General features: G+C 44.3%; 1 protein-coding gene across 1 annotated transcript in view; it reads right to left on the reverse strand.

Annotated features, from left to right (window-relative positions):
- shop (shopper) overlaps nt 1–27,196 on the reverse strand; it is a 94,009-nt gene that overhangs the window by 42,888 nt on the left and 23,925 nt on the right. The window contains exons 2-6 of the mRNA XM_068382076.1: nt 24,717–24,762; nt 18,096–18,274; nt 8,545–8,724; nt 6,502–6,612; nt 5,824–5,983 (exon numbers count right to left, since the gene is read on the reverse strand). Coding sequence (XP_068238177.1) covers nt 5,824–5,983; nt 6,502–6,612; nt 8,545–8,724; nt 18,096–18,274; nt 24,717–24,742 — 656 coding nt within the window. The 5' untranslated portion in view covers nt 24,743–24,762. The remainder of the gene's footprint in view (nt 1–5,823; nt 5,984–6,501; nt 6,613–8,544; nt 8,725–18,095; nt 18,275–24,716; nt 24,763–27,196) is intronic.

Here is a 27,196-nt window from a genome sequence, read left to right on the forward strand (position 1 = left end):
TTTTATTATTTATTACTCCCGCACATTTCAACTTTGCCTCCATAGAATTGAGCCCTTTAATAGAGAATGATTTCCACCAAGCTGAAGTTGGCCGTTGGAATTTATAAAGAGGTGTCGAATGGATCACTGAGAAGTTAGCAGGATATATGACAACCAAAGAACAATGTGAAAAAGAAAAGTATTTATATGCTGACCTTACTAAAAAGGACCAAGGTACATCTGTAGACCAAGAAAAAGGAACATTCAAAGCAAGCCATGGCTTGTTTGAAAGCCTCAGGAAAAGAACTGGCATCCATTGTGTTGTGCGACATAGGCTGTAAGCTCCGATATAAAGGCAGCAGAGGCATTTGTATCGAATTTAAAAGGTCCGTGGAATCTGAAGCTTACAAGCTACAGCAAGTGTTAAAACTGCAAGGAGACCGGTCTATTCTGGAACAAGAGGCTCAGGAGAACCTAACTTATTGCAAAAGAGAAAGCAATTTCCGGTCACAAGCCATCTAACCTTTATGGTTTGTGCTAAATGCAGCAGGGATTGAAAAATGAAGCCTTTCCTAGCATATCATTCGGAGATTCCACGAACCTTTAAGAAGTGCAAAGTGCAGAAGAGGCAACTTAATATCATGTGTTAGTCAAACAACAAGGCTTTGGCGACATGCATTTTTTGGGGTCAAATGGGTCAATAAAGAAGACTTGATAGATAAATTAAAATTCAATAACATCAGGTCCCTATCGCCCAACATCACTCATTCTCAAACTCTTGGATTAGCAGGTGATCTCTTAATTTTAAAAACTGTACAAGAAGACAATGTTCCAGCAAATGACGGCACGACAGCAGCACCTCAAGGCAGGGGAAAGTTAAGAGGAAAACAGGCTAAAATTCTTACTTTTACCTTAAAGTTTTCAGCAGCCACAACCTTAGGTGAAATGTTTCTTACCTCGTGTGGGTGCTAGGTACACTCCACATCCCGTTGAGTAGCTACCACAGGTCCTAGGGAGAACGTGTCAAAAGGACTTGTGGGTATATTCCCTCAGGTAGTGGACTGTGAATGCTGTCTGCCAGTTCCAGACACCTGCCTTCAAAACATTGCCACTGGCAGGTTCTTCCCAAAGGTTAGTGTCGCACCAAACCCAGACTTCCGCAAGTGGGTGCATGTCCCGGTTCCTCGGGATTCCCCACCAAAGGGGAATACGCTCTCCTTGCAGTTTCTCAAAGCCGAAACAAGATGGTTTTTCTACAGGTTTTCTTCTTACACCTGCCAGAGTTATTAAACAGGTTTTGAAGCCGTGGCCTGTAGGACCCGAGTTTACTTCAGGTAGTGTCTGAGTGCCCTTAAGGGACAAAGAAGCAAATCCTCCAGCTCATCAATCACATCCTTAGGGGAGGTGGTCTTCTCAAACCTTAGATCATCAAGGGTAATGGAGACATTCCTGCCCTCTCAGAATGACTAATATTATAGGAAATATATATCCTGCTCGTTTAGTTAAAACAGAGCAAGCAAGAGCACTATCTTAGGAGTTACAGTAGGGTCCCGAATTACACGTGTTCTAATTACGCGATTCCTCAATTACGCGATCGATAGTTTTTAAAAATTAATTTTCCTGTATTTGCGAGGAGCATTCTAAATCCGCGAGTCAAGCACCGCGAAGCGTAGGAAATCTATTGTTTTCTTAATTGTATTGGGGGGGGTGATGGTTCCCCGATGTCTGAGAAGGGGGGGGGGGAATGTGAGAGAAAGATTTCTGTTCAAACATTTTAAGACTAGTTTTGGATGAAAAATGTTAAGGTTTGCCCATCTGTTGTGTGAACTTGTCGCTAGGCCTAGCCTAACTGTCCAACACCTATATGTATAATATTCCATATTTGTACTAATTAATTTTTATACTTACGTTGTGATTATGGTGAAAAATCCTTATTCATTAAACTTTAAATTAAAAACCATCAAAATAAAGACTATTTTATATCATGCTACTGCCAAACATGTCACCACAACCAAACCCATTACTTTGTTTAGTACGTTCCATCGCCGATCATAACGAACTCGCTAACCAATTTTAACATCTGTCTATAGGTTAACTTTTGCGGCAAAAGATATCTTACCAGGTACTATGTAATAATAATGTTATAATTAATGTTTTATTTATCCTTAGAAAATCAAAATATATGAAATATGAGCAATTTTGTTCCGTGTTGTTTTTTTTCCTAAAAAAACGCCTTCTTAAAAGGAAAACGTTTTTTTTTTTTACGTTTCATCGTCGATCATAAACGCATTTACTCCTGAAAGTGATATTGAAGAGCTTTAACTAAAGATGTTATTATAAATAAAGATTATAAATAGGTGGTAAAATATCTATAATTAAAGTGTAGCAGCATCAAGAAATGTTGGGGTTCGCCCTTTACATAAGAATGTACTGTATACATTGGATTAGACAGAACGTAGAAAAAAATCAATTAGGGAAAAATCGGTATTCGATATCCTCTTCATCAGCATCGTCATTCGTCAATCGGGCTTTTTATTTTTTTTATTCTCAGTCGCTAACTAGTTATCGCACTGCCAAGATCTACACACATTCCGATAATTCACATTTGAAGGTTTTCTGGGAGAGGATGGATAGAGAAAATACCGAACTATATAAAATGTTTTTTTAACCTGTTAAGCGTCACCCACGTGATAAACCGTTCACCACGATCTACTCGGTACCGCCTTCAACTGTATATTCCGTTCATGACTTTAATTGCCTTTTACAAGCCGTCAGTCTCGTGATGTTACTTTACTCGTATAGTAAGTATAGGATCACCACTTGGCAACACTCTCAAGCATATGGGGACTGTGAATAGAAACTTATATGATGTCTGGCAACTATTTTTCTGAAGGTAGCTTGATGTTACAAAACTCTGGTTTGAACTGGTTTCCTATCAGTGCGCTCGGGCATTCATGCATAAGTGGTTATTTGTTGTTCCTTTTGTAATGAAAGGTCTAAAGAGGAAGGTTATTTCTTTAGATGAAATAAATGATATTCTTGATGTGGAATTTGATAATGATAACCTGTTTGATAATGAGAGCACTAGTTCTGAATCCTCCAGTGATGAGTATATTGAAGAAACAAAGTTTTCTTTCTATGTCGAAAGCGAAAATGACTTCTCATTACCGAATGACTGGACAACGAAATTTCACAAAACTTTAAAGGGAAAGGAAACGCCGAGAGAGAGAGAGAGAGAGAGAGAGAGAGAGAGAGAGAGAGAATAAAGTGGATAAATAATGTACAAATGTATGACGAACATATTTGAAAACTATACAGGAAACGATATGAAGAGAGAGAGAGAGAGAGAGAGAGAGAGAGAGAGAGAGAGAGAGAGAGAGAGAGAGAGAGAGAGAGAGAGAGAGACCTATCCCTTTCCTTTTGTTGCTTATCCAGGCGTAAGATTTACGATTGAAGATAAAAAGAACCCATTAGAATATTCAGTATTATGTAGCCATTTGAAATTAAATAATAGTAGTATTAATTGTTTTTTTTACTCAACCATTTAATTAATATCCTACTTTTAACTATAATTACGAATTATAAGCATAAAGAAATTATATTAACTTTGAAAAATTATCATTAGTGAAATGACCGCTCAGGGCAAAAAAAGCGTGATTATCGTACAGCAGCCTATTGCACACTTGCGCCTAGTGGCCGTGTTTACGTGTGGGAGTGTCATCATGGGTATACAGTACTATACTGTAATTTTTAACTATTGCTAGATACGTACTGTATCAAACCTTGAAAACCCTTTTTTTTTTTTTGTATCTATAGGAAATAATTCTACATCATTCGGAAAATACTGAAAACAGTAAGCTATGCATAGTACAGTAGTAAATACTACAGTCATAGAAAATTATCAAAACTTTAACAACTTTTTATTGTTTTATTTATCCATAGAAGAAATTTTGTACAGTATTTTATAAAAAAAAAATCTATAAGAAGGATTTCTTACAGTATTGTTAAGATAAAAGCTACAGTTATATATATATATATATATATATATATATATATATATATATATACATACACACACAGTGTATATACAGTATATATATAGCTAGAAAGCTAGAAATGGAGTGAAAAAAAAAATTGACGGGTAGGTTGCTGTTTGCCGCCATGATGTGTTTCGAAATATACAGTACGAATTTCCAATTACACGAGGCCTTTCATCGACCAAATTCTCGCATAATTCGGGACCCTACTGTAGTTCTTTATCTGAAACCCTGTTTAAAAAACTTAGAACTCCGGTAACATCCCAAGTAGTTCATGTACTTTTAGAGGGCACGATTGCTCTAAGCTCCTTATAAGCATCGACAGTTCCCAGATTACGGAGAGGTCGAAGCCTTTCAGTCTCAAGACTTTTGCTCAAGGGTTAGCAATAGCATTTCACAGCTCAGAACGAAAAGTCTCTCTCTCTCGGCAAAGGTAGAGGAGTCTACATTTCGTTTAAGAGGGGCTCTAGCCAAACACCTTTAACCTTTAAACTACTGCTATGAATCAAGTGCCACAGGCCCACAATATTAACCTATGTAAATGAACTTAACCCTTTTACCCCCATTCTATTTGGAAATTTACAACCCTTAACCCCACAAAGGGTTAATTTTTTTCAAGCACATTTTGCAGTATTTTTTTTTAAATTGCTTTAACAGCTTCAATTTTTGTCATAGAGAGGTCAGGTTGATCTCATTCGCTTGGAAAATGCCTGAAGTTTCTCAAAAAATTATAAAAAATATGCAAAAAAAATTCAAATAGTTTTTTGGAAGGACGTACCGGTACGTCCATGGGGGTAAAAGGATGAATTTTGTGAAACGTACCAGTACGTCCTTCGGGGGTAAAAGGGTTAACCAAACTGTTTTAATTTTCATTGCTATATGGGATAAATAATGCATTGGACAGGCTAAGTACATAAATGACAAACTCAGCTAAGGTCCTTCGAGAGCCAAGCATGGGTTATGCACCAAACTATTCCAACACACTCAATTTGCTGTATTCCATTTTCCACTTGGAGCTACTAATGCTGCTTTGGAAATAGATTATAGACAACTGGATAAACCAACCCTCAATGTTGCAGTTTGAAAACTACAATTCATAAGCAGATTATTATTATTGTTAGTATTAATCGCTAAGCTACAACCCTAGTTTGAAAAGCACAATGCTATAAGCCCAGGGGCTCCAAAAGGGAAAATAGCCCAGTGAGGAAAGGAGACAGGGAAAAATTACTTTTTTAAGTAGAGTAACTTTAAAATAAATATCTCCTTTATAAATTATAAAAACTTTTAAAAAAAACAAGAGGAAGAGAAATAAAGTTCAAAGTTGGAGCAAATGTTTTTATGTTGACCAGGCTGACACGAGTTTTTATAATTTATTTATGACATCTGTTTTTGACGTTGTTAATAGTTTATATGGGACATAGCTGTTTTTGATTTTGTTAATAGTTTATATATGACATATCTATTTTGACTTTGTTACTGTTTTTAGAATGATTTATTGTTAATTTGTTCTCATTATTTATTCATTTCCTTATTTCCTTTCCTCACTGGGCTATTTTTCCCTATTGGAGCCCTTGGGCTTATAGCATCCTTCTTTTCCAACTAGGGTTGTAGCTTGGCTAGTAATAATAATAACCAGAACAACGAGTTAACATTTCTGACTCTTGTACGACTGGCACAAAACGGTATGTTTATAATTAATGTAGATAATACAATTCACAAATAAATACCTATACTGTACTGTACATCTAAAGGGGATTTCCGCCAATGGAAAATAAAACGAAGGGGAACAGTATCTAACGCATCTTACCTGGGCGTTATGAGGCTGTCGGCAAGGAAGGCAAGGGGCGTTTCGGCATTGAAAGGCTTCATAGACGCTGGTTTGAGTGTAATGTGTCTCCTTGGTTCATTCCCATAGGGATCGCTCATGTCTTTCACCATGGCTCCAACATCGTCGGCTGCTAAGTTTCCTGTTGTATTCCATAAGTATACAGGTCAATTAACTTATAAACTGATCAGATTATAATACAGTAACATAATCAGAAAATAAAACTAAACTGATCAGATTATAATACAGTAACATAATCAGAAAATAAAACTAAACTGATCAGATTATAATACAGTAACATAATCAGAAAATAAAACTAACAAAGTAAAGTAAATACTGTTGTTATAGTTTTGAATGCTTTTAAAATATGCAGATACAAATTTTAAAATACTGTATTAAAGTTTTTTTTTTTAAAGCAATAAATAACCTGAAAATTCATGCCTCAAAAATAATGGAGGAAAAATAAATTAAAGAGGGAAAAATTCTCCTAACATATTTTCCTAAATTACACAGCCAAGTACGAACTTGGCCTAAACCTGCCTCCTATACAACAATATATTGTATCGTAATCTAATATTTTAGTCGTTAAAAGATAAAAAAAAAATAATTATGCAATATGTCATCCAACTACAAGAAGAAAATACACTAACCACCACATACCTATCCTGTATTTTTCAAATATTTGTAAAACATGAGGATTTTTGTGAACTGCGTACAGGGCCCAAAACGGCTCCACAGAGCCTCCAGCACCCATCAAGATCTTTTCTCCACCTGTAATGAAACTGGGCATTTTATATTTCATAGTGTTACATGCAGTTAAGAACGGCATTTATCAAATATGAATACCACTAGTTAAAACAACCAGGTTTCGTGATCGTGGAATATTACATACATATACTAAGGCATTATTCCCAATTTTGGGGGTAGCCGACATCAAACAAATGAAAAAAGGGGGACCTTTCCTCTCTACATTCCTCCCAGCCAGACGAGGGACTCAACTGAGTTCGGCTGGTACTGCTAGGGTACCACAGCCCACCCTCCCCTGTTATCCACCACAGATGAAGCTTCATAACACTGAATCCCCTACTGCTGCTACCTCCGCAGTCATCCAAGGTGACCGTAAGGAGCAGCAGGGCCTACTAGAACCGCGTCACAATCGCTCGCCATTCATCCCTATTTCTAGCATGCTCTCTTGCCTCTCTCACATCTATCCTCCTATCACCCAGAGCTTTCTTCACTCCATCCATCCACCCACCCACCCAAACCTTGGCCTGCCTCTTGTATTTCTCCTATCAACTCTTGCATTCATCACCTTCTTTAGCAGACAACTATTTTCCATTCTTTCAATATGGGCAAACTGCCTCAACACATTCACATCCACTCTAGCAGCTAACTCATTTCTTACACCCGTTCTCTCCCTCACCACTTCGTTCCTAACCCTATCTACTCGAGATACACCAGCCATACTCCTTAGACACCTCATCTCAAACACATTCAAGTTCTGTCTCTCCGTCACTTTCCTTCCCCACAAGTCCGATCCATACATCACAGTTGGTACAATCACTTTCCCATACAGAACTCTTCACATTCATGCCTAACCTTCTATTCTTTACCACTCCCTTAACTGCCCCCAACACTTTGCATCCTTCATTCACTCTCTGATGTACATCTGCTTCCACTCCACTATTTGCTGCAACAACAGACCCCAAGTACTTGAACTGATCTACTTCCTCAAGTGATTCAACATGACATTTAATCTCGCACCACCTTCCCTTTTCGCACATCTCATAACCTTACTCTTACCCACATTAACTCTAAACTTCCTTCTCTCACACATCCTTCCAAATTCTGTCACTAATCGGCCAAGCTTCTCTTCCGAGTCTGCAACCAGTTCAGTATTATCCGCAAACAACAAATGATTTACCTCCCATTCATGATCATTCTCATCTATCATTTTCAATCCTCGTCCATGCACTCGAGCATTCACCTCTCTCACCATTCCATCAACATTTCCTCTCTCACCACTCCATCAACATTAAAGTTAAACATCCATGGCGACATCACACATCCCTGTCTCAGCCCCACTCTCACTGGAAACCAATCGCTCACTCAATTTCCTATCCTAACACGCGCTTTACTACCCTTGTAGAAACTTTTCGCTGGTTGCAACAGCCTTCCGCCAATTCCATATAACTTCATCACATTCCACATCACTTCCCTATCAACTCTATCATATGCTTTCTCCAGATCCATAAACGCAACACAGACCCCCTTACCTTTTGCTAAATATTTCTAACCGTAAACATCCGATTCATACATCACCTACCTCTTCTAAAACCACCCTGTACTTAATACGACCAATTTTTGTGATCATGGAATACAAAACACAGTTAAATGATTTAAACTGTACTGTACATTATGTACATGTACAGTACTACCTGCACAACTAATCAGTTAAGACCCAAAATAATACATTCACTTCCTATTTTCACTCAAATCTGAAAATTTATAATTCAGTATAGTATATATTGAAAATTACTACAAACATCTTTTATAATTATTGTTTAGCATACAGTAAATAATTTCATAAGCAAATGTCATAAAACCACCTCTCTCCACAGTAAAACAATGTGAGAGAAACCTGTAATTAAAATTAATAATAAATTAAGAATAATAAGAACACTGTACAGACATAAGAAATACCTGGATGCTCCTGTACAAAATCGGTAATGTCATAGACGCCGTGCCGATACGCAACCCAAATGCGCTTATCTGCCGTATCATGTTGGGCTACATCTTCCAGTGTGTATTCCGGCATGCCATCCTTATATTCTCCGTATTCGGCAACTTCCTTGTCAGTTACCAGGAGAGAACTCGCTGCATCTGGAAGAGAAGGAAATCAGCAAAAGTACACAATGATGCTTAAACTTAATAAAACCACAAATGATGGAAGTATTTTTCTAAACTTTTCCTTTAAAATGGCAAGGAACAAAGAGATAAATAATACAAGTATTTTTCTAAACACTTCCCTCAAAAAGGCAAGAAACGAAGAGATTAAGCAAGTATTTTTCTAAACATTTCCCTTTAAGGAGTAAGGAACAAAGAGATAATGCAAGTATTTTTCTAAACATTTCCCTTAAAAAGGCAAGGAACAAGGAGATAATGCAAGTATTTTTCTAGACCATTTACGATTATCAGACTTAATAAATTTATTGGTTTTCATCTCATTGAAATGTTATGTTAGCCACAGGTTGTTGAGATGGTGTAGGATCGAGTGTGCATACGCAGAGGTAGAAAGGCGTAACAAAGGAGTAGTTGTGTCTATGGTCGAGAGTTTGTGATTGAGTGCCAAGGTAAACAGAGGCGTAGTTGGGTGAGCCTCGGGCGTAGCTGTGCTAGTTAAGCTCAGAGCGCACTCTTCCGAGCCGACAGCGACCAGTGTAGAGGGGAAACTGGTGTTGCTCCCCCTTAATATTATGTGAAATTCTTACTTTCTCTTGTAAAAGGTATGCAATAGTTATCATTTATGCGTTGTAATAACACTTGATATTGTCTATTGTGGTTATCTTTTTCTTCAAATGTATCAAATAAAGTACAATAACTTTGCCAGTATTGAAACTGTTTTATGCTGTGCTTGCATGTGGTTGGAACTGTGCCACCAACCGTAAGTTAAGATGTGTAATAATATTCTCAGATTTGTGAAGTTTATTCTTTGAGTTGCCAGGCTAACTGTGCAGTGTGACCAGGAGGTTAGGTAAGAGTACAGTATAGCCTGGCCTACGAATTGCATGTTGTTTGACATAAGATCGCTGTCCTAAACAAAGACTTTGTATTACAGGGTACCAGTTTGAAGTACCAATCATGTACTAGCAATTTTAGTAAGAATAAAAAGACCCCGGGAACCAGCCTTTCCCTCAACCTCCACTGCAAATGAAGACCCGTCCTTCTCCACAGCAAGAGTCAAGTTACCTTAAGCCTAGGCTTAGAATATTAGCCTATACCTATGATGTACATGGTATTAGCCTCTGTCAAGGCTTGGTTTGTTATAGATAGGCTAGCCAGGAATAAGTCGATTGTCCTAAGTTGAATGGTGCCTCCGAAATTAAGGACAATTGACGAAGGTAAGAGTTTAGTAAAAAGTCATGTGTGAAACAGTATGACATTAAAAAGGCAAGGAACAAAGAGATAATACAAGTATTTTTCTAAACACTTCCCTTAAAAAGGCAAGGAACAAAGATTATGCAAGTATTTTTCTAAACACTTCCCTTAAAAAGGCAAGGAACAAAGATAATGCAAGTATTTTTCTAAACATGACAAATTCGGAGATAATTTGTATTTTTCCTAACCATACAAACCTTAGCTATTTACATTGGGTTTACCTTTTAGCGTAGCTGAAATGACTGGCCAATAGTTTTTAACGAGGGTTAATTACCCCCGCGCTAGTTAGCGGGGGGGTAGGGGAAGGAATAGCTTGCTACCCCTCCCCCCCACACCCCGGTGATTTGCTTCACTTCACTTAGAGGTAGGACTTGACTTGGGGGCCAGGGTTGGCGGGCAAATATGTGTAAATAGCTAAGGTTTGTATGGTTAGGAAAAATACAAATTATCTCCAAATTTGTCATTTGTTCCGTAACCAAAATACAAACCACGCTATTTACATTGGGTGACTTACCCCTTGGGAAGGGTGGAAAGTCCCCAGCCTTACTGACTTCGGCTTTGCCCGGGGACTCCATCCCTCAGTAAGTAGCACTTGAGAGAAGGAGCCCCTGCACCTCACAAGTTCCTTGTTTCGCTAGGAACGAGTGGCCTACATAAGTTGTGTGTGGAGGAAAGTGTGACTCGTCCTATGAAGTTGACCTTGAGACCTTTAGATAAGAATCTAGGATAGGACTTTCCCAATACCACCTCGTCAGGGTATGGGGGACGCAACAGTATTAAGCTTAATACTAGGAGCACAAGGAAGCATGGGTTACCTGCAGAGGTCGAGGTCAGCTATGCGAGGACCAGGATGCTGCTTCCCCAAGAGAGGGGAGAATGAAGAAAGAAGTAAGGGTCAGACATACTCTTTCATTCACGCAGACTAAAACCGGGTAACAACGCCCTCAAGCTACTGCTACTTGACCATAAAGGAGCCTGAGGTTAGACCAGCTGTTGTGCAGCCACCACAGGGCCGATAGAAAACGTACCGAGGCTCCTGTGGGTCACGTCCTGCAGGTAGTGGGCTGTGAAGGTCGTCTGACGCTTCCAGACCCCAGCTTGAAGCACCTGCGTCACAAAGAAGTTTCTTTTGAAGGCCAGGGACGTAGGAACACCCTTGACATCGTGTGCCCTAGGGCGACGTGACGGAGGAGGGCCTGGATTCAAGGCGTGGTGGATAACCCTTCGAATCCAAGCTGAGATGGTGTTCCTGGTGACCATCCTCTTCGTCCTGCCTGTGCTCACAAACAATGCTCGCACTTGAGGACGGACTGCAGCCGTTCTCTTCAAGTAGTACCTCAGACACCTCACTGGACATAGTAGCAGCTGGTCTGGGTCGCTTGTTACAGAGCGGAGACTCGCGATCCTGAAAGAGTCGAACCGAGGATCCAGCACTCCAGGATTCTGAGTCTTGGCCACAAACTCAGGGACGAACCTGAACGTTACCTCCCCCCATCCCCTTAAATGGGCGATGTCGTACGAGAGACCATGAAGTTCACTAACCCGCTTGGCCGAAGCCAAAGCGAGCAGGAAAGCCGTCTTCCAAGACAGGTGGCGATCAGAGGCCTGGCGTAATGGTTCGAAGGGAGGTCTCTTAAGAGCCCTGAGGACCCGAACCATGTTCCAAGGAGGAGGTCTCACTTCCGACTGGGGGCAAGTAAGCTCATAGCTACGTATGAGTAGAGAGTGTTCTAGCGAGGAAGAAATGTCCACGCCTTTCAGCCTGAAGGCCAAGCTTAAGGCTGAGCAATAGCCTTTCACTGCCGAGACAGAAAGGCGCATTTCCTCCAGCAGATATACGAGGAAGTCCGCTATTGCTGGAATAGTGGCATCGAGTGGAGAGATACCCCTCCCACGACACCAACCACTAAAGACACTCCACTTCGCCTGGTAGACTCCCTCAGAGGACCTTCGCAGGTGCCGAGACATTCTCTCCGCAACCTGTTGCGAAAAGCCTCTCTCCGTGAGGAGACGCTGGATAGTCTCCAGGCGTGAAGCCGAAGCGAGGCCACGGCCTTGTGAGGGACGTTGGAGTGTGGTTGTCTGAGAAGCTCGTGTCGTGGAGGAAGTTCCCTCGGGAGCTCCGTCAGGAGCTGCAGAAGGTCCGGAAACCATTCCGCGTGATGCCATAGCGGAGCTACCAGTAATCGAACAGTTGACCGATAGTCTGGTCCTGTTGAGCACCCTTCTCATCAGACAGAACGGTGGGAAGGCGTACACGTCGATGTTGTCCCACCGTTGCTGGAAAGCATCTTGCCAGAGAGCCTTGGGGTCCGGGACTGGGGAGCAGTATAGGGGCAGCTTGAAATTCAACGCTGTCGCAAACAGGTCCACGATCGGGGAACCCCACAAAGTCAGGACTTTGTTGGCTATCTGAGGATCCAAAGACCACTCGGTACTCACTATCTGCGAGGCCCTGCTCAGACTGTCGGCGAGCACATTCCTCTTTCCAGGAATGAAGCAAGCTTATAGTGTTATCGAGTGGACTTTGGTCCATCTCAGAATCTCTACTGCAAGATGGGATAGCTGCTGCGAAAAAGTGCCTCCCTGCTTGTTGATATAAGCCACTACCATGGTGTTGTCGCTCATCACCACCACGGAATGACCCGCCAGGGTCCGTTGGAACTGTTGAAGACCCAGAAAGACCGCCTTCAATTCTAGCAGATTGATGTGCAGGCACTTTTCTGATTCTGACCAAAGGCCTGAGGTCCTCTGGTTCAGAACGTGCGGCCCCCACCCTTCTTTCAACGCGTCCGAAAACAGTGTCAATTCCGGGGGGGAGGACGAGAAGACTCACTCCCTTCCGCAGGTTCTCGTCGACAAGCCACCACCGCAAGTACGTCCGTTCCAAAGATCCTATCGGGACCTGAACGTCCGGGGAATCGGATCCTTGATTCCACCGGGACTTGAGCCGCCACTGCAGGGATCTTATCCTGAGGCGGCTGTTTGGAACCAGACGAGCCAGGGAGGACAGGTGACCTAAGAGAAGCAACCACGACAGGGCGGGAAGCTCTTCTCACCTGAGGAAGGGTTCCGCCACCCTCCTCAGCCTTGCTATCCTGTCGTCTGATGGAAAGGCTTTGTGGAGATTGGTGTCTATCAGCATGCCTAGATAAACCAGTCGTTGGGACGGCTGCAGAGAGGACTTCTCGAGGTTTACCACGATCCCCAGATCCTGGCAAAGACCTAGAAGCCTGTCTCGGTGCCGAAAAAGGGTCGACTCCGAGTCTGCTAGTATCAGCCAGTCGTCCAGATAGCGAAGGAGACGAATGCCGTTCCTGTGCGCCCAAGACGAAATCAGGGTGAACACTCTGGTGAACACCTGAGGAGCTGTGGAGAGACCGAAACACAGCACCTTGAACTGGTAGATCTTGTCGTCTAGGCAGAATCTCAAGTACTTCCTGGAAGACGGATGGATTGGGATCTGGAAGTACGCGTCCTTTAGATCCAATGTGCACATGAAGTCTAGAGGTCTCACCGCAAGTCTGACTGTGTCCGCTGTCTCCAGTTTGCTTGACAAACCCGTTCAGAGCCGAGAGGTCGATGACAGGTCTCCAGCCTCCAGACACCTTCTTTACAAGAAAGAGTCGACTGAAGAAGCCTGGGGAGCCGTCGACGACCTCCTGGAGAGCACCCTTCTTGAGCATGGTCTCGACTTCCGCCCGAAGGGCCAGCCCCTTTGCCGATCCCGTGGCATAGGAGCTCAATGACACTGGATTCGCTGTCACGGGAGGTTGAGATGTTATGAACGGGACGCGATAGCCTTGGCCGATCACTGAAACCGTCCAAGCATCGGCCCCGTGTTGCTGCCACCTGTGCACGCAACATTGAAGGCATCCCCCCACAGGTGGACACGCGGGAGGACTGCCACTCCTAAGGTTTGCGGCCGCGGCCGCTCCCTCTAGGAGTCTTGCCTCCCCTGGAGGACTTACCGCCCCTCTTGACCTTGGCTGGAAAAGGCTGGGGCTTAGACACCACTTTCTTAGCTGCCGGTGCCTGCTTCGGTGCCTTACGAGGCTGCTGCTGCTGTGGAGCTGGAGGCTTATAGGGCCAAGCTGTAAGGGCCCTATGGAGTAGGGAGTCCTTGCTAGATTTCCTCCACCTCTCAGTCGTACGCTCCATATCCTGTGGCTCCAACAGATTCTCCCCAAGGAGGGAAGCATGTCTGAGCCTACAAGCCTACAGACATCCACGGCGGGGACCTTCGGGTGGAACCTCTCGGTCACCGCATCGCGCCGCTTCAACACCGAGTTGGCCCACAGGGTGGTAACCTGGTGGGCCAGGAACTCGATGGAGCGGGTGCCCAAGAGTAAGAAGGTCTCCAGGGCCTTTCTATTGGTCTTAGACAAGTCCTCGGAGCGCAATAGGATGCCCAGAGTTCCTAGCCAATATATCCAGCCACGAAGTGGCCTGAATGGCGCATTTCGCGACCTTCTCATGTCTCAGGATCTCAGACGCCGAGAACGTCACCTGCCGGGCGGAGAGCTTCTCGAGGGGAACTCCCTTAGCCAGCTCTTCTACGGAGTGATGGAGAGGAAGGGCGAGACTAGACTCACCCAAGATCTCAAAATACCTCCTCTGCTGGAGACGAGGAGGTGGGATGAGTTTGTTCCCGGCAGAGGAACGACTGGAGGAGGCAAGAATCGCGAGTTGGGCATTGGCCCTGGCTCAGGCACTCTTCAGTCCCCGAGACCAGGGCAGAGCCGCACTGGTCTTAGGGGCCTTCTGAACATCGAACACTTGGTCCAGGACTGTGTCCTTGCCTTCTCTGGGGGCGATCACAGGATCCATGAACCCGTTGAGTTGCCTCATCAGGCTCAGGACCTGCCAGAAGGCATGTTCAGATTCCTGCTGGTCTCCTCCTTGCGGGCTGGCAGCCAAGTCTCCCGTCCCCGGAATCTCTTCCTGGGGCGAAGCGTGGACGTTCCCCCGGGGAGCAGCGGGTTCCTGGCGAATCCTTGAAGACGATTTCGGGATGGTCTTGGAGTCCTTGGGTTCCCTCCTGGGAGGGATACAGGATCCCAACAAAGAGGTTCAGAGAGCCCCTTCCGTGCGAGACGATCCTCCTCCATGAAGAGAAGGCTCCCCCTTAGTGCCGAGGGGGAGACTATCGCCTCACTGGACTCACCCGAGAACGGAAAAGCCTCGTCCACGGGAGAAGGAGAAAACGCCTGCGAAGGGGATGGGGCCTTCCCGACAGACCTCTTAGGAACCAACTTCTCCCTTGGGGAAGTCACCACGAAGTCCACTCCTCTCTTTCTCTTCAGCGGAGGTGAGGCAGTCATTGGTTTGTTCCCCTGATCGGCGAGTGCTGGCTTCATAACCCTCACTAACGCCCGCATCAAAGGACCAAACCAAATCTGTCGCTCCATGGACACAGAGTCCGAAATCCCCGATGGAGGGAAAGGGATCGGGCGATCCTTCGGAGTGGACACCACTGGACCAGCCTGAAAAGGAAAGGGGGAAGAAAGACGAACTGACCTCTCTGAGGTGTCGTCCCTGTCCTGCACAATGGTCCTGCGCTTTGGTGGAGGCGATCCCGAGCGCGGTCTGGTGACACGCGTTCCTGCTGCTGTCACTGGCTGTGAAATTCGGCGCGAACGGTGGTCGCGCATGGCGAACGGTCGCGCGGGCGAGTGGTCGCGAGGTCGCGCGGGCGAGAGGTCGCGCGGGCGCGCAGGCGAGAGGTCGCGCGGGCACGCAGGCGAGTGGGCGAGCGAGAACGCTCCGAAGATCGCTGACAACGTTGGTCAGGAGACCTGTAGCGCATGGGAGAGCGATTGCGAGCAGGTGATCGGTACAGTAGTGCGCTGGTGAACGCTGGCGCGCAGGCGAGCGATGGCGCGTTGGCGAGCGATAGCGCGTAGGTAGCGCAGGCGAACGACCGCGCGAGGGCGAGCTAACAGAGGGAGACCCATGTCCTTCCGGATCCTCTGGGCGACGGCGCGTGACCTATCGCCTGCGATAGGTCACGCGGGCGGTCTGGAGATCGCCGATGTTCAAGTGATCGTTGACGAGCAGGCGATTGTTGAATCGTCTGTGATCGCTGGCGAGCCGGTGATCGCTGGCGAGCAAGAGGGCGACGCGTGGAATCCTGTGAAGGAACAGTTGGCGCGGGGCGCAAAGGCGAACGTTCACGAACAGGAACAGGAAATGCGTGGGCGCGTGGGCAAACGTGTGTTTTAGAAACGCGCTGGAGAACGCGAGTGATGTTGTGCAGGAACAAGCTGAGGATCGCGAGGGCGCTCAGGAGACTGATGGCGCGCAGGGCGCACAACAGGAACTGCAGGATATTCGGAGACCACAGGGGAGCGCTGGCGAGCAGAAGGGCAATGGTCCTCAGAAGAGCGCTGACGAACAGGAGAGCGCTGACGGTCAGAAGAGCGCTGACGAGCAGGAGAGCGCCTGTGCGCTAACACTGCAGAAGGGCGAGCAGGGGAACGCTGGCGCGCTGGGCGCTCTTCAGGAACAACAGGTTGAATGATGTCCTCAGGAGAGCACTGGCGAGAAGAGGGGCGAACATCAGGGGAGCGCTGGCGAACAGGAGATCGCTGACGAACAGGAGCGCGCTGACGAGCAGGAGAGCGCCTGTGCACTAACACTGCACGCGTATGGGAAGAATCCCTTTGCCCCGAAGGAACCGTTGCCCGTCGGGTGACGAGGTCAGGTTGCTGAACATCTGCCCCAGAAGTTGAAGGTCTGGAAGGCGTAGGAGATCGATCCCCAGAGAGGTCTAATGAAGCTGGTGCTGCAGGCTGTTTACGGCGAGGAGAGTCCCCTTCGGAGGAAGAAGGAGAAGATCCAAAAAGGCGCCTCTTAGCATCCTTATAAGGAGACGGAAGGCCCTTGCGACGCAGCGGACGGTGAGCCTTATGGCGAAGGCGGCCACGAGGAAGATCGTCAGGACCATCAGTCCTCCGAATGGGAGTCAGTCAAAGCACTCCCCTTAGAGAGAAGCTGGACAGCAGAAGAGCCCGTAGGACTCCCTTCCCCCTTCGAAAGATGTACGGAAGGGGGAGGAGAGCCGTCAGCACCATCATCCACAACTGCACCTGCAGAGGATTGCCCCGCCCCGTCGGAAGCCTCTGCCACCACGACGTCGACGATAGACAGAGGATCTACCTCTGCTATCACTGGCGACTGCTTAACGGAGGCCCCCAACTGGACAAGGTCAATCAGGGCAACCCTGGAGGACAAGCCCTTAAGCCCCAGGGAAGCTCAAATCTGAAAAAGATCATCGTTAGACAAAGATTCATCAATAACCTCCCCGGGGAAGGAGGAAGAACCGCCCCGCTATGGGAGGCGACGCCCTCTCCCCCAACCCAAGGTCGGGAAACAGAACTAGGGCCTGTGCTCCCACTCGGCCGACTCTCCTTAGGAAACGAACGAGGGGGAGCTTTGGAGGGCGAAAGAAGAGTCCCGAGAACCTTCCTCCTTCAAGGCAACCCCGGAAGGAGAACGGTCTCTCTTGGACTTCTTCTTACGCCGGCGGCCAAACCTCTCCCACTGGGAGGCAGACCACTCCCTGCACTCACAACACTTATTTTCCTGATCACACCGTCGGCCTCGACACTGCGGGCAAAGGGTGTGAGGATCAGTGTCCACGGCCGACATAAAAGTACCACAAGGGCGGCCGGCAATTCCAGGGCACGTACGCATAGTAATCATAAAGGTGGTCAACTTCTAACACACACACACACAAACTGAAAGAAAAAGCAGATAAAAGATTAAAGGCTGTCAACGAGGACGATGGACAGACACGTCTGTTCATCGCCGGAGCCAAAAGTGAAGTGAAGCAAATCACCGGTGTGTGGGGGGGGAGGGGTAGCAAGCTATCCCTTCCCCTACCCCCGCTAACTAGCGCGGGGGTAATTAACCCTCGTTAAAAACTATTGGCTCGTCATTTCAGCTACGCTAAAAGGTAAACCCAATGTAAAAAGCGTGGTTTGTATTTCGGTTACGGAACAAACTTCCCTTAAAAATGCCAAGGAACAAAGAGACAACCAAATTATTTCTCTAAAATCTTCCTTTAAAAAGACAAGGAGCAAATTGATTACCTGCTGTGAGGTGGTACTTCAGCCACAAGGCCACACCTGCGCCAGCCCCAATCACCCCTGCCATAATGGCTTGCTGCTTGTGACGGCGAGAACCTTGCGAGCCATTGTCCTCATAATTCCAGCTGTGCTGCAGCCTCGTCGCGACTGCTGAACTTCGGCCACTTTTCAAGTCGGCAAATCTGTAAGGAGTATACAGTCAGCAAGTCTGTAACTATTATAATGGGTCCAATATACGATAAAGTATTAAAAATAATTTTACTTGTAGAGGATTGTCTATTCATATCTGTTGTACATGTTATAATTATTATATGATCCTATTTCATTCATGTGCATTATAGGATCCTATTTCATTTATGTGTATTGTGTCGTCTATACATTATGTGCATTATAGGATCCTATTTCATTTATGTGTATTGCGTCATCTATACATTGGCGCTCATTTGTGAGAATGTAAGTAAACAGTGTTCAGTTTGGCAGTTCATTTACTCGCTGCGTATATGGTACAGTATTATTGTCTATAGACTTTAGCTAAATTTTATTATCTATTATATGCTAGCAGCAAATGGTTCATTAGCTAGCTGTGTATACTGTGAATTTACTAACTGACTCATATATGCTATTAGGTGTCAGTGTAATTTCATATTGAATTTATTTTGACTGCCAATGCAAATGCCATTTTATTTCTCATCATGCTATCTTTCATTGCAGATATTATCATTGTCATGTGATGCCTTCCAAGTGATAATAAACATTTCATGAACAAAAAGTGAATCTTATTTATGATAATATCAGTGATCTTGCTACATTACAATGACTGCTGTACAATGCCCCATCGACAATTGCAATTATGTGACCCCCGACCTGTCTGACGCCATTGTTGCTGCCCTACTGACCGCCCATTGCATAAACCACACAGCTGCTGCTCGACCAGGTGCTGCAGCGCAACATGCACAAGTGGAAAAGGTTAAGAGGCCTACCATCACTGCCGCAGGAACCACTGAAGAATGGTCATATTTTTTAATAAGGTGGGATGAATATGTAAATGCCACAGCCATTAACAGGCAAGAAGCTGTTGTTCAGCTGCTAGAGTGTTGTGAAGATCAATTGCGTAAAGATGTAACTAGAGCTGCTGGAGGCAGCCTCCTCGCAAAACCTATTGCCGAAGTCATTGCTGCCATTCGAGCCCTAGCCGTACGTGAAGAAAATGTAATGGTGGCACGGGTCACACTCCATAATATGAGGCAAGACAGAGACGAACCCATCCGAGCATTTGGAGCCAGATTAAGGGGGCAAGCTGGTATATGTAAATTCCTCCTAGATTGCCCTTCCTGCGATAGTGAAGTGAATTATACCGAGCCAATTATTCAGGATATCCTTATCAGAGGCATTGAAGACCAGGAGATACAACTTGACCTGTTGGGTCACACAAATCAAAACATGACACTAGAAGAAGTTTTTAGATTTGTAGAAAGAAAAGAAGCCGGTAAACGCTCAGCGTCTTTATTCACGGAATCCCCAAGCACCGATGCCTCAAGTTCGTACAAAAAATTTAACCGAACCAGGATTGTGAAACATGACTTGAATAAACCTGCTTCTGATGTGAGTTGCTCTTATTGTGGTAAAACAGGGCATGGCAGAAAGGCCCCTGCAAGTTTCAGAAAATCAGAATGCCCTGCATTTGATAAAACATGCCTTTCTTGCAATAAATTACACCATTTTGCTTCAGTTTGCAGGAAGAAATCACCTCAGGCAAGTGGAATACAATCACATGCTGCAATCCAACCTGAAGATAATGCTGTGTTTAATGAACTTTGTTCTGTCACCACATATCATAACAACTCGTCCATTACACTTGATCACCATCAGTATGACGCTATGTCAAAATCATGGATTAAAAGGCCCTCTGGGCCCCAACCATTCATTAACCTCAAAATATCCACTTCCACAGAAGACTATTCCCACTTCGGCTTCAAACTTCACGCCCCACCGCAAGCAGCAGAGGCTCGAGTAATGGCAGACACAGGCTGTCAGAGTTGTCTGGCAGGTATCCATGCTCTGAATAAACTTCACATCAAGCATTCTGATCTGATTCCAGTTAATATCTCCATGAAAGCTGCCAACAGTGAAGGCATAAATATTCTAGGAGCCGTTATTCTTCGCTTTACAGGTACCAACAACAGGGGTAAATTGGTTGAAACCAGACAAATCACCTATGTCACCGACAACTCTGACAAGATTTACTTGAGCAAAGAGGGCTGCATCGCCTTAGGTATAATCTCTTCCACCTTCCCCTGCATTGGCGAAGCGACACAGGAAACATCATCGACTAATATTCAGACAGGAATGCTCGTGCCCCCAGAGACAACTCCCCCCACCACCACCCCAAAAGTTACCAATCGCTGCAACGGAGGCTAATAGAGAGAAGTTGCAGAAGTTCCTCCTAGAGCACTACGCATCCAGCACTTTTAATACATGTGAACACCAAAAGCTACCCATGATGTCAGGACCCCCGTTAAAATTAATGATTGATCCACATGCTGAACCAGTAGCGGTACATACCCCTATACCCGTTCCCCTTCACTGGCAGGATGAGGTAAAACAAGGACTGGACCAGGATGTGAACCTAGGAGTCCTCGAACAGGTGCCCATAGGCGAGCCTGTCACATGGATGAGCCGTATGGTAGTTTGCGCCAAGAAGAATGGTAAACCACGTCGCACAGTAGATCTGCAAGCCCTCAACCTCCATGCCACTCGCGAAACACACCACACACCATCCCCTTTCCATCAAGCTCGTGCAGTGCCAGCAGGTAAACGTAAAACCGTCCTAGATGCCTGGAATGGATACCACAGCGTACCGCTACGGCCCGAAGACCGTCACCTAACAACATTCATCACACCATGGGGCCGCTACAGGTATTGCACGGCCCCACAAGGATACATAGCTTCTGGTGACGGCTATTCCAGACGATACGACGAACTGGTCGGTCATATCCCGAACAAAACCAAGTGCATCGATGACACGTTGCTCTGGGCAGACAACATAGAGGAGAGTTTCTTCCAGACAGTACAATGGTTAGATATTTGTGGTCATAATGGTATCATTTTAAATCCTGACAAGTTTGTTTTTTCAGCTAACACTGTCCAGTTTGCGGGGTTTGAAATCACACCAGATTGCGTCCGGCCATGTGAGAAATATTTGTCTGCAATACGCGATTTCCCCACACCAAAAAACATAACCGACGTGCACTCCTGGTTTGGCCTCATCAATCAAGTCTCCTATGCCTTCTCTATGACCAAACGCATGACCCTGTTTCGTAACTTTTTGCGGCCTGGCAACCCTTTCTGTTGGGACAGACACATGGACACCCTTTTTGAGGAATCTAAAGATCACATAATCGACGAAATCAAGAGGGGCGTTCAGATCTACGATAAAGAAAAACCAACATGCCTTGCTACCGACTGGTCCAAATCAGGCATTGGGTTCTGGCTCACCCAAAAACACTGCCTGTGCACACCAACCCGGCCATTTTGCTGCAAATCGGGCTGGAAAACCACCTTAATTGGGAGTAGATTCACACACCCAGCAGTCTCTCGTTATGCACCCATTGAAGGAGAGGCCTTGGCTGTAGTGGAAGCCCTTAACAAAACCAGATTCTTCGTCCTTGGATGCCCTAGCTTGTTCATCGCAGTGGACCACAAGCCCCTACTTAAAATCTTTGGTGATCGATCTTTTGAAGACATCTCCAACGCTCGCCTTCGAAACTTAAAAGAAAAGACACTACAATAACGCTTCGAAATGGTCCATGTTCCTGGCACAAAACACAAAGCAGCCGACACGCTCTCACGACATCCCACAGGCAATGGTCCTCCAATGAAACTACGTTTGCAGGACGACATCGCATCCCTGCACTCCTGCAGTGATGAGATAAAGGATGATATCGACTCTGCCCTGCAGTGTGCACATGTTACATCCCTGCAAACCCTTGGTTCAGTGACGTGGGACAAAGTTCAAACTGCAACTAACAGCTGCCCGGACTTTAAACATCTGATCTCACTGATTGAAAATGGCATCCCCAAGGCTAAGAATGACGTACCACCGCATCTCCACGAATACCATAAGTTCCGCCACGAATTGTATACTGTAGACGGTGTAGTCATCTACAAAGACAGAATTGTGATCCCCCCCACCCTTCGTATACAAGTACTCCAAGCCCTTCATGCGGCTCACCAGGGAATCACCTCGATGACAGCACGAGCAGAATTGTCTGTATTTTGGTCAGGCATCTCTAAAGATCTCCAAGACACACGTATGAACTGTTATCACTGTAACCGCATTGCACCTTCCCAACCCACCCTTCCCCCACATCCACAAAACCCTCCTGCCTATCCATTTCAGCATATTTGTGCCGATTTTTTCCACTACAAAGGACAACAGTACCTTGTTGTAGTGGACAGGTATTCAAATTGGCCTGTCATCGAACGCGCAGCAGATGGTGCCACTGGGCTTATCAACAGTCTACGGAGGATATTCGCAACATATGGAATCGCTGATGAGCTTTCTTCTGATGGTGGCCCAGAGTTCTCTGCAAAAATCACTCAAGATTTCCTTCAGGCTTGGGGGGTCGACCATCGTCTTTCCTCAACCTATTTTCCCCATTCTAATTGTAGGGCAGAGGTTGGCGTTAAAATAGCGAAAAGACTCCTCACCGACAAAACTGGGCCCACAGGAAACCTGAACATCGACGCCTTTCAGCGCGCCGTCCTTCAATACCGGAATACCCCTGACAAAGAAACCAAAGTTTCTCCAGCTATGTGTATCTTCGGCAGGCCCATTAAGGATTTCATCCCCATCTGGCCAGGAAAATACAACCCCCATCCCACTTGGAGAAACACCCTCGCACAACGCGAGGAAGCACTCCGGAATCGCCATGTGAGAATGGCCGAGTACTGGACCGAGCACACAAAGCGGCCCCCGCCATTGAGAGTTGGCGACAACGTCCGCATCCAAAACCAGACAGGCCCGAACCCATTAAAATGGGATAAAACAGGCGTTGTGTCCGAAGTGCGTCAATTCGATCAGTACATTGTCAGGGTCGATGGCTCTGGAAGGGCTACTCTTCGCAACGGACAATTTCTGAGGAAATACATCCCTGCTATTCCAAGACGACCATGATTAACCATTGGATACCCAATTCTCCAGCACAAGAAATCACTTCAACGCCCATCATCGTCATCAGAACCTGATACAGAACCGTACTCTACTGATCGACTGGAAGTGCCATACCATGCGCCTACATCTCCCACAGATGCCACACCACCCCCATCACCACGTCCTCAAACTCCCATAACACCTGTTCACCACCCACAGGCACCTGACGCAGCACTACATGATGCACCCCCTGATGCCTCTCCTGATAATTTCTTTCAAGCTCCCCCAAGTGCCCTTCCGGATCGTCCTCAGAGGCTGCGCAAGAAGCCTGCCTACTTGACTGACTATGATTGTAATACGTATTGATTCGTTTTTGCTGACCAATACTTTTCTAACCTTTATTTATCTTAATGATATTATATTTTACATTCAGCTATGCTCCATAGCCACATGGCTAATATGCTTTTATAAAGTAGTTTTCATATATTGCTCTAACATGTTCAGTTTTGTTTTTGAGTTTTCTTATTAGTACCCAAAAAAAACTTGGGAGGAGGTAGAGGATTGTCTATTCATATCTGTTGTACATGTTATAATTATTATATGATCCTATTTCATTCATGTGCATTATAGGATCCTATTTCATTTATGTGTATTGTGTCGTCTATACATTATGTGCATTATAGGATCCTATTTCATTTATGTGTATTGCATCATCTATACATTGGCGCTCATTTGTGAGAATGTAAGTAAACAGTGTTCAGTTTGGCAGTTCATTTACTCGCTGCGTATATGGTACAGTATTATTGTCTATAGACTTTAGCTAAACTTTATTATCTATTATATGCTAGCAGCAAATGGTTCATTAGCTAGCTGTGTATACTGTGAATTTACTAACTGACTCATATATGCTATTAGGTGTCAGTGTAATTTCATATTGAATTTATTTTGACTGCCAATGCAAATGCCATTTTATTTCTCATCATGCTATCTTTCATTGCAGATATTATCATTGTCATGTGATGCCTTCCAAGTGATAATAAACATTTCATGAACAAAAAGTGAATCTTATTTAACTTGTACTATACTTTATATTTTAGTACCTAGATAAAATCCCTTTCCTTTAATAAATTTTTAAAAAAACTGGCTAAGTATAACTATCTCCTCATGACATATTGCATTAATTACAAGTAACAACTTTTCCATCACGCGAACTGGTAATGAATTTTTAAGATTCAGCAACACACTATGTCGTCAGTCACTCTTCAATGTGACTGAGGAGTTGCTGCTTAAAGACAATCCATGATCAAATGGCTCATAAAAATCTCTTCTAGGTTGGCCATAGCACCAGCCACCAGTTAGATACTACCACTTGAGAGTTATTAGGTCCTTTGACTGGTCAGACAGTACATATATACAGTACTTAGTGTGTGTAATGCAAAAAATTAAAAATTAATATCACGAGACAATCTCACCTTCGGAAGAGAACCCGCGGTATCATGTTTATAGCTGCCTTGAATCCTGCAAAGAAAAAAGAAGTCACTCATTACATAAAGAGAGAAATAGTCAAAATCCAACATTAATACTATTATTATTATTACTATTATTTACTATCCAAGCTACAACCCTAGTTGGAAAAGCAACATGCTATAAGCCCAGGAGCTCCAATAGGGAAAAATAGCCCAGTGAGGAAAGAAAATAAGGAAATAAATAAATGAAGAGAACAAATTAACAATGAATCATTCGAAAAAAGTAACAACGTCAAAACAGATATGTCATAATATATATAAACTATAAACAACGTCAAAAACAAATATGTCATATATAAACTATAAAAAGACTATGTCCACCTGGTCAACAAAAAAGCATTTGCTCCAACTTTGAACTTTTGAAGTTCTACTGATTCAACTACCCGAATAGGAAGATCATTCCACAACTTGGTAACAGCAGGAATAAAATTTCTAGTGTACTGCGTAGTATTGAGCCTCATGATGGAAAAGGCCTGGCTATTAGAATTAACTGCCTGCCTAGTAATACGAACAGGATAGAATGGTCCAGGGAGATCTGAATGTAAAGGATGGTCAGAGTTATGAAAAATCTTATGCAACATGCATAATGAACTAATTGAACGACGGTGCCAAAGATTAATATCTAGATCAGGAATAAGAAATTTAATAGACCGTAAGTTTCTGTCCAACAAATTAAGATGAGAATCAGCAGCTAAAGACCGGACAGGAGAACAATACTCAAAACAAGGTAGAATGAAAGAATTAAAACACTTCTTCAGAATAGATTGATCACTGAAAATCTTATAAGACTTTCTCAATAAGCCAATTTTTCGTGCAATTGAAGAAGAACAGACATTAAATGTTTCTCAAAGGTAAATTTGCTGTCGAGAATCACACCTAAAATTTTGAAAGTCATACAAATTTAAAGAAACATTATCAATACTGAGATCCGGATGTTGAGGAGCCACCGTCCTTGACCTACTTACAATCATACTTTGAGTTTTGTTAGGATTCAACTTCATACCCCATAATTTGCACCATGCACTAATTTTAGCTAAATCTCTATTAAGGGATTCACCAACCCCAGATCTACATTCAGGGGATTGAATTGATGTAAGGAGAGTAGCATCATCTGCATATGCAACAAGCTTGTTTTCTAGGCTAAACCACATGTCATGTGTATATAGTATGAAAAGTAATGGGCCAAGAACACTACCCTGTGGAACACCAGATATCATATTCCTATACTCACTATGGTGCCCATCAATAATAACTCGTTGAGATCTATTACTTAAAAAATCAATAATAATAATACCTAAGTTTTAATATGCACCAATTTGTGTGACCTATTAAAGGTTTCCTATTATCAGCACTTAAAAGCTGGAATTTAACAACATACTGCATACTCCATCACACTCACATTTACCAAATTTGTTCTTAGATAATCTTCGAAATATGTTATTTTTATTAGTAAAATAAATTTTTGAATATACTTACCCGATAATCATGTAGCTGTCAACTCCGTTGCCCGACAGAATTCTATGGAGGGATACGCCAGCTATCACAATACTAGAAGAGGGTGTACTTACCAGCGCCACCTGTGGCCAGGTACTCAAGTACTTCTTGTTGACACCTCCTCAATTATTCCTCGGTCCACTGGTTCTCTCTGGGGAGGAAGGGAGGGTCGATTAAATCATGATTATCGGGTAAGTATATTCAAAAATTTATTTTACTAATAAAAATAACATTTTTCAATATTAAACTTACCCGATAATCATGTAGCTGATTCACACCCAGGGAGGTGGGTGAAAACCAGTGTACAAGATTAAAGGATAGCTAAGTATCCCATATTTCATATAACAGTTATCTCAAATAACAATGAAATAATAAGTACCTGGTAAGGAAGTCGAATAGAACCGTTACTCTGCCTCTTTATTTAAAGTTAGTCTTCCTTACTGAGCGCAGCGTTCCTCTTGGAGGCTGAATCAACCCAAAGGTGCCAAAGTACACGGGGTTGCAACCCCTACTAAAGGACCTCTACCAAACCTTTAACCCAGGCGCTTCTCAAGAATGAATAGACCACCCGCCAAATCAAAAGGATGCGGAAGGCTTCTTAGCCTACCGTAACAACCATAAAAACAACAATAAAAGTATTCAAGAGAAAGGTTAAAAAAGGTTATGGGATTAAGGGAATGTAGTGGCTGAGCCCTCACCTACTACTGCACTCGCTGCTACGAATGGTCCCAGGGTGTAGCAGTTCTCGTAAAGAGACTGGACATCTTTCAGATAAAATGATGCAAACACTGACTTGCTCCTCCAATAGGTTGCATCCATTATGCTCTGCAGAGAACGGTTTTTATTAAAGGCCATCGAAGTAGCTACGGCTCTTACTTCGTGGGTCCTTACCTTCAGCAATGCAAGGTCTTCCTCCTTTAAGTGAGGATGTG

Source organism: Palaemon carinicauda, chromosome 10 (assembly GCF_036898095.1).
Source record: "Palaemon carinicauda isolate YSFRI2023 chromosome 10, ASM3689809v2, whole genome shotgun sequence".
Lineage (NCBI taxonomy): Eukaryota > Metazoa > Arthropoda > Malacostraca > Decapoda > Palaemonidae > Palaemon > Palaemon carinicauda.